At 34.5% G+C, this 18,073-nt stretch overlaps 1 protein-coding gene across 1 annotated transcript in view; it reads left to right on the top strand.

Annotated features, from left to right (window-relative positions):
- Fkbp39 (FK506-binding protein 39kD) overlaps window positions 1–18,073 on the top strand; it is a 58,913-nt gene that overhangs the window by 19,094 nt on the left and 21,746 nt on the right. The window contains exons 3-4 of the mRNA XM_089102274.1: window positions 1,610–1,762; window positions 7,981–8,079. Of these exons, the coding sequence (XP_088958400.1) occupies window positions 1,610–1,762; window positions 7,981–8,079 (252 nt within the window). The remainder of the gene's footprint in view (window positions 1–1,609; window positions 1,763–7,980; window positions 8,080–18,073) is intronic.

Below are 18,073 nucleotides of genomic sequence, written 5' to 3'. Positions count from 1 at the left end.
ATAGATGGTATCTTTTGACTTACTTCAGCTTCTCTCCCCAATTCTAAATTCAAAATCTATTTGACCAAGACAAAACTGGGCTTAAACAGGTAAACAATTATTTCTGATGGATAATACTTATTTAAAAGGTTCTAAGGAACTTATGTCAAAAATTATGTCAAAGTTGAGGAGAAAAAAACCTAATATGCTTCTCAAATCGTTGAAATCTTCCTTCCAAAACCTAGAGTCAAAGTAAAGTCCTCACTAGTAAATAAGAAAAAAACATTTTTTTTTTTAAATTAAGACATGTTAAGGCTTATGAAATTATTTGGCTTATTTGGCTTTTTACAAAAGCCAAATAAGCTGTTGGTGATCCTGCTTTTAAAGGAGGTATGTTTTATTTCTTTAGGCTTTTTAGAAAAGCCAAACCACTATGCAACTAGAGAACCATTTGGTGATTCATTTTCTAATAAAAGGCAAAACCATTTGCTGATTCATTTTCCCCTTTCATCTTATGCCACACATTGTTTGCACTGTATATCCTTGTAAACTACAAAAAAAGATATTGTAAAGTACAATATCTGTAAACTACGAAAAAAGGAAAAACACAACTTAGGCTCTAAGATACATCAGTTTTTTTTTAGTTTTTTTTTAAGAAGTCAGTTGCAATAACTCCATATTAAAGTGCTCATGAGCTCAAATTATACGCTAAAAGTGAGCAAATCCAGAAATATCTAGAAAATTTTAGCTGCCATATATTATGATTTCTAAATTAAAATCAAAACCACCAATACATCTTATTGTTTAATTTTATCCAGTGTTTGTTTTATTGAATACTTTGATTTAATTTCTGAATGGCTCCACTATTACCTGGTGCCTTTTAATCTGACCAATCCAGGTTTAGTGAGCCTGAAGCTGTTTTGATCCTGCTTATAAAGAAGGTATATACTTTCGTTTTGAGGCTTTCACTTGAGTGCTAACATTTCTGTTGACTATAATTTCATTTGACTGTAAATTGTGTCAATAAGAGACACTCATAGGAATGAGGTTTGGAGAGAGGGGATTGCAGCCCTGTTCTAGTCAGCGTAAAAAGATACTATACAGACACATTTTTCCAAATAGGATATGTCCTTAAATAAATATTTAAAAAAAAGCTTTTGTGACCGCTCGTCACCTTAGCCTTTTTCTCTGGTATTTTTTTTTAGCTCATCAGAGAAGTAATGCTCTTGTAATCTGTCGTTTTTCAGTTTTGCCAAAAATGTTTCTTCTTAAGCTTAAGGAGTAAGGATTTTAGCTAGAAAATCACTATTGATGGAATAGTGATTTTGTGTTGTGGAATAGTGAAAGTGATGTTGATGGATAGCTCTCTCCTGTTGGTGGAAGGATACATTTTCCTATCTCTATTATAATTCTGATTTGTGATTCCTAAATTAAATATTTTTTTTTTCTTTATATACTAATGCTTCTTATTAGCAGTCCTGGTAGATTGTATTTACTAATTCTATCGTCTATCTTTGATCTACATTCTGTATTTTTTTTTCTCTAATTCTATATTCTGATTCCTAAATTTGGTTTGTTGTTTTCCAAATTCCTAAATTTGGAAATTTTGATTATTATTCGTCAATTTTAGATGAAGTCCTTACACTTTTTGTTGAAGTAGAAGATCAAAACTATGCAATAGCAAATTTAAAGAAGGGTGGGAATGTCCACCTTGATCTCAATTTTGAACATGGGACAAAAATTAATTTTCATTCAAAAGGAAATGGAACTATCCATTTGACAGGTAAGCATTTTATTATAATCCAGCTATCTTTAAGAGTAGTGCTTCGAACAATAGTTAAGTGTGAAGATTTGTTTCCCCTTTAGCTGTTTACGCTGATTTTTTTTCCCCTGGGAGTGGGGGTTGGATAATGGACATAAACACAATCTTTTGATAATTTCAATAAAAAGATTCTTAGAAATTAGAAACATTTGGTATTTAGGGGGATTCCAAGCCCCCCATCGCCTAGCTTGCATATATCCTTGTTTGAAGTCATAGTTTATTTATATATTCCCACTCAACCAAGACGTAAATAATTACAAATAAGGCTAACAATAAGTCTATAAAAGTAACGAGTAGAATGCACAAAATAAAAATAGCAAAAATAAGTAAAATTTCGAGTGTTTATTGCATTCTGGAAAAAAGGTAAAAGGCTATGGACAGACAAATTCACAGTTGTTGAGGTACCAGTAGTTGTTATTGTAGAAGTACCTCTCTAATTGTGAGTATTTTCTACTATTGTGATCTGGCTTGATTTAGCAATTCGCTATACTGGAATGAAACTACCTCCAAATTGGCTCCAATTAAAACTATCTAATCTGAAAATGGGTGCCAATTGAAACTATACCTACTTCCAAATGCTCTCTGACTGAAACTATCCTATGACCAAAAAAAAAAAATGATTAATCGTCTATCTTGCGCGAAATTTTCTGATGAATCTGAATTTGCAGCCAGAATTGGCACCACTCCGTTGGCACCGTTAAACGTCTTCCAAATCGCCTTTTTCTTCTTGTCTTGTGTTGCAAAGTTGCTTTTATCCCACTCTTAAACTATTCCTTATTAGGAATAGGACATTATAAGTCCTTATTTGGATTTGGGATAGTTTCATAGTTATATAGCCAATTATTACTAAAGAAAGTCTACGTTCGGCTATTTCCCTATAACCTGTTTTTGAAGTACTGGAGAAACACAAATAGCGACGAAGACCAAACTGCCTTTCCATCATAAACAAATAAGTAGAACATCAGGGAAATTTTTATACAAGACAGTGGAACGCAACTTTAAATGAATATTTCGACCGTATATCCAAGGGCCGTCCTCAGGAAAACAGACTAAGAGAATAAAAAAAATATAAAAGAAACTTAAATTAAAATTAAATCGTTAAAAATTAAAGGTTTTTTTTTTTTTAATGTTTTAAAACAGCCATAATATCATTACTTCAAGGAAGTTCAACCAGGACTGGTACACCAAACGAAGTGGACAGGGAACAATTCATTCAGATGGAATTAAAATACTTACAGACAAGCTTTTAAAGCTAATCTCGCCTTCTTGGCAGCCAGCCTAGAAGGTCTATTCGTAATAGGTTGAGTGGAGTTATTTACTGGTTTTTTAATATAATTAGTCAAATCATTTTTTATTAAATTATCTCATTGCGCTTCTTTCCGGGTATTTAAATGCAATTTATATCTTAAAGACTTAGGAATAAGATTTTCATTTCTACAATATTGGATTCCAATATTGGAAAGTGGTTATGTACAGCATTCAAACCGTTACTTTATTCCCAAAAATCGTACGTATGTAATTCGGTAGATTTAGTAGAAAGACTTAAAAGTGCAACCATTTCAGAAAATACAATAGTATGTAGTTTTGACATAGTTTCTATGTACACAAATATTGATTTAGCAATATCTGAGCAGTTATTAAAAAATAAAATAGAAGAAAACTATCATTTAATTGAAGATTAAACAACAGGAATAGATTGCGAGGTTTTAATGTCCCTAGTTAAAATTTGTAATAAGTATGCAATATATTTTCAGTTCCGTAGTTCTTTTTATCAACAAAAAAATGGTCTCCCTATAGGTGCACCGCTATCCGGGTTGTTAGCAAACTTTTATGTGGAACAACTTAAGAATTGCGCTTTAAACTCCTATTTTTTAAAACATGTCTTTTAGGGACGTTATATGGTTGATGTAATTTTTCTCTGGAAATATGGGAGAAATGATCCTCCGTGCTTTCTATATCACCTTAATATATGTTATCGAAATTTACAATTTACCTTAGAAATTGAAAATGCAAATAAATTACCGTTTTTGGAAGTATCAATTATTCGTAACATTGATAAACTGGATTTTACAACTTACAGAAAACCCACACAAAATAACAGATATCTACATTTTAAATCCAATCACCCCCCACAAGTTAAAAGAGGTGTTGTTACAGCTCTTATTGACCGTGCCCTAAACATTTGCTCTGAATCTTACATCACAGAGGAACTAAATTTTATTAGAGACATACTTTTTGGAAACGGTTATCCTATTGTCTTTATTAACAATACAATTAGCCGAAGATTGGCAAGACACTCCCGTAAAATTAAGGGTCTTTTGTAATGTGAAGTTCCCGTCAATCCCTCAAATATAATTTACTTTCCATATATTCCAAAAGTCACTACAAGTTTAAAAAAAGCTTGCACACAAAATAATTTTTATGTCGTATTTACAAATGATTTTAAAATCATTATTTTATTAAATTCTGGTAAATATATAACCCCAGTTACTCGCCATAGAGGGTTTTATAAAATACAATGTGACTGTGGCCATTTTATGTTGTTAGAACCCATCAAAATTTATAAAAACGCCTGCAACAACACAAAGATAACATAACTAAAGCTTTAAATTCTAATAATAATAATATTTCCTTTGTTTCTGCTTTTATAATCCACACATAGAATAGCCCTAGCAATAAACTTCTTTTTGTAGAAATTTACCTTATTGGCAATGATTTATCCATAAAACAGGCCGTTTGTGAGGTACTTGAAATTAAAATCAAAATAGCCAGCGAAACTTCCCTAAATTGAGATTTGAGAGACTTTTCGTTTAATGCCCTATATACAAATTTAAATTGAAATGACTTGACTAATTACATTAAAAAACCAGTAAATAACTCCACTCAACCTATTACGAATAGACCTTCTAGGCTGGCTGCCAAGAAGGCGAGATTAGCTTTAAAAGCTTGTCTGTAAGTATTTTAATTCCATCTGAATGAATTGTTCTCTGTCCATTTCGTTTGGAGTACCAGTCCTGGTTGAACTTCCTTGAAGTAATGATATTAGGGCTGTTTTAAAACATTAAAAAAAAAAAAAACTTTCAGTTTTAATGATTGAATTTTAATGTAAGTTTCTTTTATATTGTTTTTTTTCTCTTCGTCTGTTTTGCTGAGGACAGCCCTTGGATATAGGGTTAAAATATTCATTTAAAGTTGCGTTCCTCTGTCTTGTACAAAAATTGCCCCGTTGTTCTACTGATTTATTTATTACTGGAGAAAGAATCTTAAAAACTTAAAAAGCTCTCCTGGAAAGAAGTGCCTTTGGACATCGTTTTAATCGGACTCCATTTGGAGGCATGATAGTTTCATTCCAGTGTATTGAATTGTATGTTTACTGATTTGATCGTTTTATTTTTTATTCTGCTTTGATCTTAGATTGTTTCTTTCTCAATGTTGAAGACTCTGTTTGATACAGGCGAAGTAATTGTGTGGTTGTTTCTTCCTAATGGCCATAGGTCCCCTTTTTTCAAGACATCCTTCTTTGTTCTGCCATGGTAGATCTGTTCACCTTTAGAACTTTTAACAGCCATTTATGGCTGATAAAGTTTGAGAAGGAGTCTCTATATGTAGTTACGTAGTTTTCGGTAGTAAGAAACATCGGTGAAAATCAGCAACAACAAGCTAAAAAAAGCTCCAGATAGCTTAGGAAGGTGCAGCTTCTCTATGAAGGTGCAATCGTCTTTGTAATCAGTAGAATGTCAATGTTTAAATTTTCCACGGGTGGAAATTGTTGTCAGATTTAAATAGTTGGTTTTGCTGCTTTTTCATAGTTCAGTGTGGCAACACTGACGAAATTGTGATACTGCCCTAAAATCTTCATAATTTTATTCAACCAAAAGAAAAACCTTAGAAAATCATGATTTTCACGTATAAACAGAAATAAGATCAGTCCAGGTGAGTAAAAAAATAAAAACTAATTTCATTCTAAAGGTGAATAAATCACGTTTTTTCAACATATGCTGTTTTTTAAGGGAGGCGATTTTAGGGCCTTAAGTGAATCTCAGACACTGATTTTGTATGGGTTATTTCTGATAGACTGCCGTCTTGGAATCACTATCAATTACTATATGACGTCTTGGAATCACTTTATAAACTGTGATTCCAACTTGGAATCAATACAACCTTATAATATTGATCCAAAATACTTGACTTCTTATAATAAAGAAAATAGGTCTGGGATTCAATTTTTCTGATTATATTCCTAGCAGAGGACTTCTTTCAAAAATTCTTTATTGTTTTCCTAGTGATGGGCTTCCTCCCAGGAGTAAGCCCCAGTACTTTGAAGCTGATAGGAGGCAAAGAAATTTAGGGGGAATTTTCTTTTGGAGCAAATGGGAACATGGGAAAAATTATGTAAAATTAATGTTTCTTATTTGAACTTTTAGAATTTGAATTTGTATGTAGTAGCATAATATTAGATCTAATTGCCCTTGAGCAAGGGGTAGCTTTTATCCCGATCATTTTGCTTCTGCATACCCTGTATGAAGTATATATACCTATTCAAATGTGACTACTGGATATAGGTGACCCATTGGAGGACTTCAAGGAGCCCAGTAACGGATCTACAGAAAATCTGTCAGTTACGACCTCTTGCCTTTTATTTTCTGAGGAGATTGTTTTACTAAGCTCTTCAACAAATGATTCTTGGTGGAATTTAAACAAATTTGGGATTAAGAAATTAGTACGGAAGAAACTGGAGTAGAAGAAAAAGAGTTGTCTGGATTGAATGCACTACTGTCATCACTGGCATTACATTTCATTTTATTATGCATGTTAAACATGGATGCTTAACGAAGAAGATTCTAGGGGTGATAATCGGGGGGGGGGGGTATTGTCCCCTCCTAGATTTTGAAAAATGGCATTATTGTATCATGACTTATCAACCCTGAAAACAACAAAAATGTCCCCTCCCCCTAGATTTTGGTAACTATTTGTTTTTGTATCTTCATTAAAAATTTGAAAAATCCTAAACGCCCCCTCTTCCTCCCCCAATATTTTCTTTTTTGATGCCTCCGGAAGATTCATTGGACGAAGCCATCAAGAAGCCTATTAAGTGAAATTGGTTGAGTATAGCAACCTCTATATAGAATCAAATAAAAAAAATTCAACTGAAAGTAAGGAGCAACAATAGAACTTAAAACGAACATAAATTTTTACTTATATGAGGAGGATTGCCCCCTCCTCAACACCTTGCTCTTTACGCTTAAGTTTTTTAGTACTTTTAAAAAAGCTTCGTATTGTTCTAATTAAACGAAGCTTAAGTTTTAAGAGTCGTCATTAAAGAATTGGGACAAGATTCAAACTTTAGCTATAACTAAGTTTTAAAACTTTAACTTAAAAAGTTTTAAAACTTTAACTTTCTCTTTTCTGTTCTGTTTTCTGGCCTTCTAACTTTCTCCTTTCTGTTCTGCCTTTTTTATAACTAGGTAGTACTGAGTATTAACTAAGTAGTAATAGCTAAAGTTATAGAAGCTTCTATATAGAAGCTTCTTTATAAAAACCTCTACAGTAAATTTTCTCTTGCTGCTAAGAATATATCGAAGAAACTAAAGGGTTTGACAAGTTCATTTCATCATTTCAATCACAAGAGTTGTTCCAAGTCTGTATCTGTGAATACAGTAAGCTGGCTTTTTCGCACAAGAGGAAGCTTTTCCCAGATTGCTAGGTTTAAGGGAAAAGAGAACAGTAACCATGGCTATATCAGCAGGGGTTGAAAAATTACCGCCAGAAAATGTTGATGGTTCTGCGGATAGAAACGGAATCTAGTGGTTCAAAAAAAGGGGAGGTGCATCCTCGTACTGTAGAGTCAGGAGTTGTGATGAAGGGCGATGGGGAAATTTATGCCAATGGTATGCACCCAGAGACATCTAGTCTGAAATAAAAAAAAATCATTTTTAGTTCAGTTAATTTCATGTCATTTATATTAAGTCAGCGTGAAACTCAAAACGAGCGTTAATCTAAAGAAATCACTAGTTTGAATGATTCTGTAGAATACGACTGTATTGAATAAATAAGGGCTTTTTGGGTCGTGAACCTAGCCTTATGTAAACCTAATGTAAGTTTGGAAAACCTCGCCTGTCCATCCCTTGAAAACTTCCATTTTCTCGAAACCCAGATAATTGAGTCCTGTTCCTTTTTAGGCTATTTAATACCAGACGAGGTAGACGAGGCAGATTCTTTCCTGGATTCAGAAGCCGAAGAAGAGGAGGAAGCAAGCGCTGAAGAAGAAGAAGAGAAAGGTTTGTTGTAAATCTTCGATTGCCTTGTATTTTCCATCACATCCAGTTTTTCTGTCGTTTAGTATGTTTGTGTTTGATGGTCTGTCAGTAGCCAAACCGGTACATTCTGCCCATGGGAAATATAAATTGTCTCAAGGGTCGCAATGTAATTTCATTCAGCAGCACCAATTGCAATGTAGAGGGGGTTGAAATGTTTTATTTTGGATCTATTGAGGGCGGCAATTTTAAGCTTTTTTTATGTTTTCTAAGAAAATGCCAGTTTTTTATATAAATTGTCTCAAGGGTCGCAATGTAATTTCATTCAGCAGTACCAATTTCAATGTAGAGGGGGTTATGATTTATTTGGATCTATTAAGGGCGGCAATTTTAAGTTTTTTTTATGTTTTTTAAGAAAATGCCAGTTTTTCTTAATCTAAGGAAGTGGGCAATTATCCCCCTCCCATTGCCGCTCCTGATTTTTTGCTATTTGGAGTGTAGTAATCAAAGGTCATTTTTAAGAACTTGCTTCAAAAGAAGCCAGTTAGTTGGTCAAGTTGCTCAAAATTGAGTACTCTTTTTTGTGTTTGTAGGAACAATTTAAATTTGATGAAAATTTTAAAATTATCTTAAAATCAATAGTATATAGCGTATACTATAATTATATAATTTTTTTGTATTTTTACTGTTGAAAATTACTCTAGTAATAGTGAAATATGAGATTACTTATTATTACTAGGTTAATATAACAGTAATAAGTAATTTTAGGGCAGATTTTTTTTGTTTGATTTTAAGGGTGGTTGAGTGGGGTCCTTTGAATCAACCTGGGAAGTAATTGGGAGTTTTTTTTTATATCTACTTTGATTGTTTTCTGTTGAATACTTAGTTCTTTGTAATGCAGATAACGGTTTAAGCTACTGTTTTCCTTTGGAGGGGGGGGGGCATTGGACCAATCTTGGGAGTATTCCAAAATGTTGTGTTTGTTCTCTGTCGATTTGTCCGTTAAATATTATGTTTTATTGACGCTACATCGTCAAAGAGATAAAAAACTTGCAAGAAACATTAAAAATAAACGGAAGCCAAAGGTGAATATGAAAAGAGAAGAAAAGAAAATTAAAAATATGGAGGAAAAGAAACAAAAGGATACTTAAGCAGAAGAGAGCTCTGAACACGTGTGAAAATGACAGGTTGATTACCCAAAAGTAAAAAACAGGCAATGTATTCCAAAAATATTAATAATAATAATAATTTTATTTCAAACCTTCATACAAATACAATGTAAATGCTCGAAGGAGTTATAAAAACGAAAGAAAAAAATAACGAAAAAATCACACAACGCTACAAAACAAAATTAAACCGCGATAACTATGGAAAAGAGAAAACAAACGAAATCAAAATCACGATTTTAATGCACAAGACTAGCCAATGGAAAGTCGTATATTGTTCTATTTCGACTTTTGAAAGGGGTATACAACTCATCCATTTTCTTACTCTCAAAAATATAGTACCTCTGCGAAACATAAGAGTTTCTAAACCACATGATAATTCCCAATAAATATTTGCAATACCGAAAAAAAAAAATCGAACGAATTTGGTTATGTTCGGTTTTACCAAAGCAATTCCATAAAGGGGTTAAAAAAAGACATGTGGCGCGAACATGGCGTTACAGAGACGACCGAGCGTAATTTTGTCAAATTGACCTTTAGTTCGTGCTAGCATACCGTAAGTTTTCCGCAGTTTTTCTTTAAGTGCTAAAATAACTAGATTTTTAGTAGCTTTGATAGAATTCCCATATCGGAGTCCGAGATACTCAAACTTCTCCTTTTGGAGAACTGTCTTTCCGCAAACGTCAACAACACGATTTGGCAATGTTTCGCCGTTCAAAACGACGAATTCAGTATTAGACGGCTCTATTGTTAGCCCAATATCACCAAGTTCAGACAACAGGGCATTAATAGCTTTCTGTAAATATTCTAAATTATCACTTATCAAAAGTAGATCATTTGCGTTAGATAGATGACTAGCATCAATTCCATCATTTATCAACAAATCTTCTATCGATTTTGTCGCAGAACGTATTGCATCGTTAAATTTCACAGGGCTGATTACTGAGCCTTGTTTAACACCCCTACGTATATCTATAGGTTCAGAAAGCTGTCCCGCAGACCGAATTCTTACTTGTGATTTTCGATACCATTGTCACAAACATTTATAGACAAAGGGATCCATTCCTGCCCTTAGTAGTGACAGGACTGCTTGCAAATGTAAGACAGAATCAAACGCCTTAGATACGTCTTTTGCGCAGACGAATAATGGAGTTTTTCGTTTCTTAAATTTTTCAACCATTGAAATAAAAGTTGCATGTGCATTCTGAACACCGAGACCGGACCGGAAACCGAACTGATTGTCACCCACATCCGCTCGCGCTGCCACTATAGGGCACAGCATCTTCTCCAGTAACTTTGCTAGAACTGAACAAATAGTGATGGGCCTGAACAAAGAACAATCTTTAGGGTCTTTCCCCTTCTTATGTATACAGGTAACGACCCCCTGACACAAACCTTGTGGGACAGACTGTTGCGATACTATTGCCTGTAACAATAAAGCTATGTGACTAAACAGTTTTGGGGTACCATACCTCAGATGTTACGGCTGAATATACCATCTGCCCCAGGCGATTTTCCTAAAGGAAGAGAACGAATAAAAGATTCAACACACGAAGGGGTAATAGTAAACCAGTTACTGTATTGGTTTAATCAATCAAAATGATGTATCAGAATGTCCCTGAAATTACTTTCTAGTAATGGAAGATCAGCTACAAACATTGAAGAAAAATATTCAAACTATCTACTTTTTTCAAAGCTATCAGGCGGCGACGAAGAAGAGCGGATGAGTTTAAACACTTCTCGCCATAGCTGACGAGGATTATTTTTTATTACCCGCGATAGCTCCTTAACTCGACTTCTTTTCCAAGATTTCACCTTCTTTTGATATTGGTGTTTACTCGACTTCATAATTTCAGAGGCCCATCCTGAACTTGGTCTTTCAAAATCAACAAAAATATGTTCTCCAAAACACATGACGAGACTTTTCAACCTTCAAACCAGGAAAATCTGACCAGCCTCTCTTACGGGTATTCAGTTTTATTTTTTCCGACGGAACTGCAACGGATGCAGCCGTTTTCATACTATGCACCAATTTAAACAAATAACAATTCGAATCGAGAAGCCGGTCAGATTTTACCCGCGAGAGCAAGTGAAAATGATATTGGACAATTTGAAAATAAATCGTAAAATCTTGATATAGTGGTTGATTTCTTGTGCTTTAACTGCTAGATGACGGTTTGTTAGTTTAATAACGGAAAAAACAAAATGACTCACTTTTTATTTTGAGTCGTTTTTTCATCGGTTAACTTCAAACGGTTAATTTTTTCTTTGACGATGCTTGGCGGACGTTTATGCTGAAATATCTACTACCCCTACCAACAACTCACTGAAACACCAAGCCGCATTTGGCCAACACGGCTAAGCACGCTCCTCAATCTTAAACTATTCAAAGCTTTCCTCTTAACACCCTCCCGAGAATTTTCCATTTCCCTTAAATCTTCCCTTACGATATCCTCTCACCCCATTTGGGCAAGACCTGCTTTTCATTTGGGCCTAGCTGGTTGGCTGACAAGGACGATCATTGGCAATCTGTCATCTTTCATCCCAAGAACGTGCCCTTTGCAATCTCATCCTTTCTCTCATTTTAGTAGGCCTTTCTTAAAGGACTATTTATAGCAGACCTCTCATTGTAGCAGGATGGAAAGCAGGATTTATTCACTTGCTGAAAATCACCTTCGTTTGGTTTTGTGTTTTTTGATTATCTTTCTTCATTCTTTCATTTTTGTCATGTATTAGGCATAACCATAACAAATTATAATAATTAAGTTGTTATGATATAGGTTTTATCAAAGTCAAATTCTGCTCAAACTTCTAGCTCTCTAGGAATTCTAAGATAAATTATATCTAAATCATTTCTAAAAAGCCTACTAAAAATGCTCTATTAGCTCAATCTAGTGCCTAATGGTGATCTATAAAATACAGGAATAAAGTAATATTCTTATTTTAACAGATAACATAATTATTTATATTATTAGTTTTTTTTGTAAAAATGTTTCAAAGATATTTTATAATAATTGTGGTTTTGCAACTTTTGTCGTAAGATTATACAATTAAAAAAGTGCTTAAACTTCTAGGAATTCTCAAAAAACTCTTTGGAATTTGTACTAAATTTTCATTTATACTCCCTCCTTTCCGCCATTGAGTGATGCTTTTGGAAGACAGTGATGCCAAAGTGATGCCAAATCGTGGAAGAAAACCATCTCGCTGACAGTCAACATAGATATAGATATTTCTCACAAAAGCCCCTTGGGCCATGGATATTACAAATACAACAAAACACGTAAAACATAATAAGTACAAACACTTTTGAAAATAACACTACAATAGAAAACCCTCCCTATGTCTCATCCCCACACTCACAAAATTTCCCAATTTGTAATATCCACTTTGCAAATACTCCCTATTTTATTTTCTAAACAGCTCCTATCCATGACATCCTTCCCAAAAATGTCCCTTCTAAGTACCTTGAGTTCATCACAATAACACATAAAATGTTCTAATTCTTCAGACTCCCCGCACATCGGGCAAGCGAAGGGGCCACTCCGTATCTTAACCCTCCCTAAATACTTTCTTCTCCCCCCCCAAGCGGCATAAAATTCTCCCTTACGGATATACCCCAATTTAATGTATTATTTTGAAGCCCAAATTTTATATATATGTCTTATCCCCAGGCTTCTTTAATTTTCTACATATTCCAAGGGATTCTGACTAAATCTTGTCTTCTTGCCAAACCTGATCTCTTGATCTTGTAGCACTTTTTCCATAGCCTTTACAATCAATCCTGTTTCCACCCCAGGTCGAATGCCGTCATTCCACCAGCCTGATAGCCCACAATTGTCTGGTATACTCTTAATTTGCACAGGCCAAGAATCTTTTCTTTTATCCAATAACATTTCATTGAAAGAATTTTTGTTAACCAGTAATCTGGCATAGCAATAATTTTTTTCCCAATAACCTACCATGCGTACTAACCGTTTATTTCAGCTAAAAAGACCCAGGTCACCCTTTATAACAATGCTATTAAACTTTTTATCTAACCCTATTGTCTTGAACTTGAGGGTTCAAAAGTGACGGATCCAAAAGAGATTTTGGATATTTTTGGAAAGCATTTCAGTAATATTGGGTCTAGGATTGTATCGAGTACAAATAGGCAGGAGAGTCAGTCGACTGATTTTGTTGTTGAAGATAAAGCACCAAACTAATTTGATTTTTCTGAAATTGCACCTCAGGAAATTAAATGACATATAATGAAACTAAAGCAAAGTTTTTCATTGGATGATATTGGGTTTTCTACACAAATTGTGAAACAAATAGCTCCTAATATTGCCCCATTGTTGGCACATATTTTTAATTTGTCTTTACTAAATGGAGTTCTTCCTGATCTTTTTAAAAAATGCTCATGTAGTAGCTTTGTGTAAAGATGGTGCTTCTATGGATCCTTTAAACTATAGAGGAATTTCACTGTTATCTGTTTTTTGTAAAGCTATGGAAAAAATTGCTCACAAGTAATTTCAAAATTATTTATGAAATAATACAATATTGCGTCCTTTGCAGTATGGATTCATGAAAGGAAAATCAGCAAAACTAGCGACACATCAGCTTTTAATTGAAATAAATAATGTGCTGGCTACTGGTCATGGTGCCTTGGCTATATTCTTGGATGTGGCTAAGGCGTTTGACTCGGTGGATCACCGTCTTTTACTAAATAAACTAAAAAAATATGGATTCTCTTCAAAATCTTTTAATTTTTTTGCATCTTACCTTGCTGAAAGAAAAATTGAATGTCATGATAGTAAAAATGGAATCCAATCTAAGTCATTTTCCGTAAATTGTGGGGTTCCTCAGGGCTCTGTTTTGAGTCCTACCCTATTTCTTTTCTTTATTAATGATTTGCCTGAGTTTCTTCCTATCTGAAAAATTGTTGTTTGTGGATGATGTTGTGATTTTTTCTTCCCATTCAGATTTAAAACAGCTTTTCCTGAACATCCAAAGTACTCTATCAACTACTTCAGAGTGGTATTGTCGAAACCTTCTTCTATTAAATGAAAGGAAATGCCAGTATATACTATTTTCACGAGTTGGTTCAGTCAATTCTGATGTTTTTCTCTTTATTTAAATAATGTGGAATTGAAACGGGTACAACAGTTTAGATATCTTGGGATAATTATTGATGAAAATTTGTCGTTCCATGAACATGTTAAAACTCTATGGTTAAAATTTTCTAGGAATGTTTGGAATTATGTGCCGTCTCTGCCATGTTTTTACGTTCATTATGTTTCTATGAATTTACTTTTCTGTGGTCCACCCTTTTTTCTATATTGTGGTTCAGTGTGGGCTTCAACTTTTCCTTCAGTTTATAAACCCCTTCAAATTTTACAAAATAAAGCGATGAGAATACTTTTTCAGATTGATAATAGGTCTTCTGTTACTCATCATTTTGGATCAGCTGGAATTTTTTCTTTACATCAACTTCATTTCATTGCAATATCCCAGATATGTCACAATTACCTTTTTGGCCAGTTAGCATCACATTTCAGTGAAATTTTCCCTCTTAACTCGCAGCGTCATTCATATCCGACATCACTCAAGTTCAATTTCTCACACGAGTGTAGGCGAACAACTAGAGCAGGATTTAGTTTGAGGCATATTGGTCCGAAGGTGTGGAATTCTATTCCCCTGGATATTAGAGAGTGCGCTGATTACCAGCAGTTTCGCAGAATGGTGAGGAAGATGATCTCTGAATGGTGGGGAAGTTTATCTCTGAAAGTTGACTTTGGTTTTATTTACCTTGTTTTTATTTGGGCAGTTTTCCAAGAGGCTTGTTTTTTTTTTTTTTTTTGTTTTTTTTAATTTGTTAACGGTATTTTTCAATTAATAATTTGTTGTAATTTTTAATGCGCTCAATTATGCCACTAGGCATGTTCGCAGCTGTATTTTGTAGCTTTGGGTATATTTCATAAATAAAATATCTATCTATCTATCTATCTTTAAGATAATGAAGCTGTATCCTCTCTATTTCCACTCCCCTTTCGTGTCTCCATATCTCTGCCCCATAATGTATAGGAGGTTCAATTCTACTCGCAAAAATACGCTTTTGTAGTCTTCTGCTCCTATATCCTATAGCCTATGCTCCTATATATCTATATCCTATATGCTCCTCTTAAAGAATATGACAGTGAAACTTTTACCTTTACGTCACATTAGAGCTATAGTCCTTGTCAACTGACAATTTGAAATAAGTCTATATCCTAGGTAACCATACTCTACCCTCGCGTAACTAAAATTTTCTTCAGATGACTTAGCCCCCCTTACAACAACCATTACTGCTGACTTCTCTAGATTTAAAACCAGTATCTTTTTCTTAAAATACTTTTCTACGCCCTCTAATGCATGCTGCAGATTCTCTCTACTATTTGCCAATAAAGCTGTATCATCGGCGTACGAAAGTGCGAACATTTTTTATTTTTTTTCAAATAATTGCAATTCACTTGCTTTCCTTTTCCTTAAGTAGCCTTCAATGGCATTAATATACAACGAAAATAACTTCGGTGACAAAGTACAACCTTGTTTTACCCCTAACCTGCTAAATATTTTCCTCGATGTCTCGTTACCAACCCGCACCACGAACTTTCCCGCAAATACATATGTATTAAAATTCGCACAAACGGACGCGGTAATCCTAAATTAATCGAACAATGCATAAGAATTTCCCTAATTACACTATCGACAGCACCTTCTAAGTCCAAAAAGGCCACAAACAACTCATCCTCTTTTTTCCTGGTATATTTCCTAATTAGACTGGTTAAGATAAAAATTTGATCTATAGTACTATAAGTTTCGCAAAATCCTACTTGTATTTCAATATCTTTCTGTGATTTTTCTAGCCACTTATCTAATCTATTCCCCAATGCTTTTGCGAAAAGCTTGCTTACACCATTGCACAAACTATCCCCGAAAGAGATCTATGCTATCCCCTTTTATATATAACGGTATGGTGACAGATGTATTCCATTGCTCTGATCATTGGGGGTTGTTGATAATTGATGAAAATTTTATAGCGATGATTTGGATAACCCATACTTTTACCCATTTCCATGTTTGCATTGGGATTCCGTCTAAGACAGGAGCTGAATTGCCCTTCATTTTTTTCATGGTGTTAACTATTTCATCCTCGGCGATCGATTTTAACAATTCGTAGTCCTCTTCCTTCATCGGTCTCTCTATAATTTCATCCTCAAACATGTCCCCGCTCACTAATCTCCATCGGAAGTGCAGCTCCTAATTTCTTCTTATTCCTTATTGTCTTAAGTAGTCCGGCCATCTTGTTGCCTCGATTGCGCCCTTTTCTTCGTTTGTATTCCCAGTTGATTCTTTTACAAGCTTCCAAAACTTTTTTGATTCATTCTTTATAAAGACTAACCTTAGCCTTCCAGCTTTTTCAATCTCAAACTTCCTTTGTTTACATTTATAAGATTCTTTTATTCCTTTCTCTCTCTTATAATTCTGATACAGTTGTTGAGAATCATCTCCTTCGTCATTTAATTTCAATACCTTCAGTGCCTCCCAAAGTTCTTCCCTTTTATTCCTACACTCCTCATCATAGAATGTTCAAATAGCCTGATTCTCTCTATTTTTGCATATTTGCTTTCCCGCGCCGTAAACTATCCTACCTAAAATTTCTAGCGCTAAATCAACATTCCCTTCTTGGACTAATTCTAGACTTCTATCCAGTAAATCCTGATTACTTAATTCCGTCATTAATTCTTCAATATTATTCTTATCATCTTCCTCCACTCTTAGTCTTTTATGAAGTCCACCCCCTGGATGAGATCTACTTTTGCTTCTAGGCTGCTTAATTGTTGAGGCTGCTTCCACGACCTCTAAAGTTGCACTGATCGGAACCTGCGACCATTAATACACCGAAATCTACAACCCTTTCACTTAAAGACAGACTAGTTAAAATGTAATCAATTATGCTTGGATACCCCGACAAACAAGTAAACTCCCGGAGATTCTTATCATTTCTGAATCTACCATTTAATATCATTAAATTTTCATACCCAAATAAATTTTTACCCCAGTTATTTCTACGACGGGTGTGGTCCCTACTTGTCCTCTGTGGGTGAGTCGTAATAATATCTTCTAAATTAACAGTGGATACATCATCTTGAACAGAACCCAAAACCGGTAAAATTTCTACACCCGCCTCTGTATAAGCATTAAAGTCCCCCAGCAGACAAAAACTACTATTCGGGAAATTCCTTGAAAAATTACTTTTTTCACGTTCTAAAATTAGCCATGTATCCTCTTCCGAAAAAGAGCTTGTTTCTGGGGGAATATAAACAGCACAAAAAATAACTGGAATGCAAGCAAAACACACTCTAAGCCAAACCAAGTTACAAGATTTACTTTTCAACCTATACATCTTAGTAGTTGCACTAGAATTCTTGGTAACTAACATTGCTACACCGCCATTTGTTCTTCCATTTTTATATTGTTTTCTATGAACTCCGTAATACTCGTACCCATTAACACTTTTGGTTCTTTTAGCCCCGTTTCAACTAAGCATGCCAAGTGAATTTTTCCTTTTTTTGGCTAATAAATGTTCCGATTTTTCGTTGCTTACCCCTTGGACGTTCCAATGCACTATTTTGAATCCAGTTGATTTTGTATCCATGGCCCAGCTTATCCTATGTATCTACTGCCGAACGACTGCCAGAACCCGAGCCCCAAGTTTGCACATTTGTCCCTGACACAGATGGCTGATCGTATAGCATGTAATATTATGTTCCCCTTCCAATCCTTTTTTTGTAATTTTCAATCACTGCGTCCACTTCCTCTTTGCCTAGAGT

This window comes from Artemia sp. Qi Xiang Cuo, chromosome 16, assembly GCF_049724085.1.
Source record: "Artemia sp. Qi Xiang Cuo chromosome 16, ASM4972408v1, whole genome shotgun sequence".
Taxonomy (NCBI): domain Eukaryota; kingdom Metazoa; phylum Arthropoda; class Branchiopoda; order Anostraca; family Artemiidae; genus Artemia; species Artemia sp. Qi Xiang Cuo.
Note: the sequence above shows the minus strand (reverse complement) of the source record. Positions and strands in the feature narration are given on the sequence as shown.